At 63.5% G+C, this 3,659-nt stretch overlaps 1 protein-coding gene across 1 annotated transcript in view; it reads left to right on the top strand.

Annotated features, from left to right (window-relative positions):
- Positions 1 to 3,659, top strand: part of CLMN (calmin) — a 210,891-nt gene that overhangs the window by 201,235 nt on the left and 5,997 nt on the right. The window contains exons 11-12 of the mRNA XM_008059063.2: positions 20 to 34; positions 3,410 to 3,606. Of these exons, the coding sequence (XP_008057254.2) occupies positions 20 to 34; positions 3,410 to 3,606 (212 nt within the window). The remainder of the gene's footprint in view (positions 1 to 19; positions 35 to 3,409; positions 3,607 to 3,659) is intronic.

Genomic DNA, 3,659 nt, shown 5'->3' on the forward strand with positions numbered 1-3,659 from the left:
CAGATTTTTTTTTTTTGAGTCGGAGTCTCACTCTGTCACCCAGACTGGAGTACAGTGGCCACTCCCGGCCACCACAGCCTCGACCTGCTGGGCTCCGGCGATCCTTCAGCCTCAGCCTTCCAAGTAGCTGGAACTACAGGCGTGCACTACCACGCCCGGCTCATTTTCTGATTTATTGTAGAGATGAGGTCTCGCCAAGTTGCCCAGGCGGGTATCGAACCCACGGGCTCAGGCAATCCACTCACCTCGGCCTCCCAAAGTGCAGGATTACAGGCTGAGCCACCGAGCCTGGCCCACAGCAGTTATTTTAAAAATGAGAATTGCGCCCAGGCACAGTGGCTCACCCCTGTAAACCCAGTACTTTGGGAGGCCCAGATGGGAGGATTGCTTGAGCCTAGGAGTTTGAGTCTGGGCAACATAGTAGGGCTCTATCTTCACAAAAAAATGCAAAAAATCCAGCAGGGTTAGAAAGGTCCTCCAGTGAGGTTGGCCCACGCTGCGGACGTGGTGGCACACACCTGTAGTCCCAGCTACTCAGGCCAAGGTCAGAGGATCGCTTGGGCTTAGGCGTTCGAGGCCGTCGTGAGCTATGAGGGACCACTGTGCTCCAGCCTGGGGACAGAGTGAGACATCGCAACTAACATGGGGCGTGCACTTAGTGAATGATAGCTTCTGTCCCCTGCGGCAACTTGGGGGCATCAGAGGCAGCCCTTGTGGTAGAGGCCAGCCTCGGATTTTCAAGGCCTTTTGCCCGCTGGGTACTTGTCTTTGGTTCCTGGGGTCTGAAATGGGTGTGAACTCAGGGTTAGGGCAGACACTCACTTCTGCGCTCGAGCGGCTGGGCACACACTTCTCTGCCACTTGTGTTCCCCTGGATCAGCCTGCAGCTCGCCAGAGGCCGGCAGTGTGGTTGGACAGATCCTTGCGGAAGGGTGGTCCTGCAGGTGCCATCTTAACAAAAGCCCCCCACGGTGGCACTGGGAGCCCAGGAGGTGGATCCAGAATCGTGCTGGCCATGCCCTGCCAGGGACAGTGAGACAGGGCACCCAGGCGAGGTGGCCTGGAGGAGGGGCAGAGGACCCCGCCAGTCCGCGGCGAGCTCACCTGCTCTCCAGCCCGGCCCTGCAGAAAGCCACGCATCTGGCACTGCCGAGAGGCCAGGAGAAAGGAAAACCCCACCTCAATGTACAGCCCTGGAGACCTGAGCCCCAGGCACCGTGCTGTGAGGGTGTGAGGCCTCAGATGGAGAGACGGGCCAGCCCAGGGATCGGGGTTCAGCTAAGACCCCGCCAGGATCTGAGAGGCTTGCACGCGGTGGGTTGAGGGAACTGGAGACCTGGGGGTGGAACTCTGGGTGGAGGGTGTCGCCCGAGGACGGGAGCCGGCGGGGAGGCGGCTGGCCCTTCCGGGAGCCTTGCCGGAAGCCCGAGGCCCACAGGCTGACCTTCAAGGCTCCCCTCTCTCCAACCTCCGCCCACCCCCTCGCTCTCCCTCCGTCACCCCGAGCCAGGGCAGCCTCCTCGCCGCTCCCAGACCCCCGCCCTCCATCGGGGACCCCCTTCCCCACCCACACCAGGCAGGCGGTGCCTCACCCTTCACAGCCCAGTGCAAGCAGCACCCCCTCCTGGAAGCCCATCCGGCTTTTCGCAGGCAGATCTGTGCCCCTCGCCCAGGGCCGCTGCCGTCTCGGCATCCTCTCCTCGCAGGCTCACGGCGTCCACGGGCTCTGCATTTCTCTCCCAGGAGAGCGCGGACGTGTGTGTATGTTCATCCTCGAGCCCTCGAGACGAGAGTGGTGGCTGACAGGGCCTGCCAGTGGGGGACACGGTTCATTGGGGCAACGACACATGAGATAAATGGCTAAGCTCTGAGTAGGACCTGGCGAGGTGGCGCCGGCCTGGGATACTGGCAGGAGGCAAGAGGCTTGCGGCCGCCGGGGCCACGGGAAGAAGGGGAGCCGAGGGACCCCCCAAAAGGCCGGAGGGGAGCCTGGCGCTACTCAGTTTGCCAGCTCGGGACGGTGGGAGGAGCTGCCCAAGCCCTGGGGAGCCGAATGCCCAGCCGAGGACCCACGGGGCAGCACTGAAGGGTGGACGGACGGGGAGCGTCCGTGCTGGCCATCTGTGGGATGGCGGGGAGGGGCTGCGGGTTCCACAGGGGCCGGGACCCCACCTGCTGTCTTCCCTGCTCCCCCCGAGGACAGGAGCCCAGCCCCCACCTGCCCTGCCTGCTGTGTGCTGGTTTCTCTGAACCTGGCCCGGGGCCTGCCTGCAGGAGACTGAAAATCCGGCAGGGTTGGCCGGGCTTGGTGGCTCAGCCCGTTGTCCCAGCATTTTGGGAGGCCTACGCAAGTGGGTTGCCTGAGCCCACGGGTTCGAGACCCGCCTGGGCAACTTGGCGAGACCTCATCTCTACAATAAATCAAAATGAGCCCGGTGTGGTGGCGCGTGCCTGTAATTCCGGCTACTCAGAAGGCTGAGGCGGAAGGATCGCCGGAGCCCAGCAGGTGGAAGCTGCGGTGGCCAGGAGCAACCACTGCACTTCAGTCTGGGCGACAGAGTGAGACTCTAACTCAAAAAAAAAAAAAAAAAAAAAAGAAAGAAATGGCACGTTTTTCTTCCAGTCTTGAAACATAAAAGCCCCTGTCATTTGCCCTTTCAGCACAGGCAGCGTTTGCCCTTTGGGGAGGGAAGAGGAGACGTCAAACTGCTGAGAGCGGAGCTTTGTTCTCCTGGGTCCCCAGGTTTGGCCCCAGAGCCTGCATTCAGACCCATCCATCAGGCTCCTCTAGGCCCTAAAGGAATCCCCGTGGGGAGGGGACAGCGGTTGGCTCCCAGGTTGCTTTGGGGCATCGCCGCTGGGTTTCAGAGTGCCCGGTGGGAAAGGGGTTCGAGAGTCTTCCTCACTGGCAAATGCCGGGGCTGCTTGCACCCCAGGCCCGGTGGCAATGTCCCCCCTGCCGGCATGGGCCTCCCCAAACCCGGGGACTTCTTGGCGCCCGGCCCACTGGCTTCCAGGAGTCTCCTTCCGGTTCCGTGGCTGAGGGTTGGGTGAAGGGTCCAACGGCCGCCGACCGCCAGGGGCGCCCTTGGGGGTCCCTTTGACAGACGGGGAACGGAGGCTCCAAGAGACACGGTCGGTGGCTCGAGGCCAGGGCGCAGGCACGGCGGGGATTGGGGACCCGATGGCCCCTTACTGTTTTGATTCCACCCATCTGCGACATCTGAGTTCTGCGGGACGGGCACGGGGGTGGCCTCCTCGCCCACACAGGCTGTGCGGGCTGGCCTCCGTCAAGAGGGTCCGGGGAAGGGACCCCCGCAGGGCCGGGGCAGAGCACTGCCGGGCGAGATCGCCTGCTGCGCGTCCCAGCAGCACGTGCTGACTCGCGTTTGGCCGTTCTGTCTTCCAGTCCCGCGAACCCCCAAACGCGGCGAGCACGGCTGGCCCTTTAGACGCCAAAGCGGCGGCAGAGCCGGTCAGCAGCAAAAGGAAGGAGAAGAGGAGGCATGTGGGCCGCGTGGAGAGCTCGCTGTCTGTGGCGCCCGGCCCCGCGCAGGCCTCGGACGACCTGGAATACGCCGCCAGCGACGCCAGGATCCCTTCCAGGTGCTTCCTCCGTCTCTGTTCACCCCAGGGGTGCGCCGGCCACCGACGGAGCC

Source organism: Carlito syrichta, unplaced genomic scaffold, assembly GCF_000164805.1.
Source record: "Carlito syrichta isolate Samal-C Ts95f unplaced genomic scaffold, Tarsius_syrichta-2.0.1 Scaffold90636, whole genome shotgun sequence".
In the NCBI taxonomy this organism is placed as follows: Eukaryota; Metazoa; Chordata; class Mammalia; order Primates; family Tarsiidae; genus Carlito; species Carlito syrichta.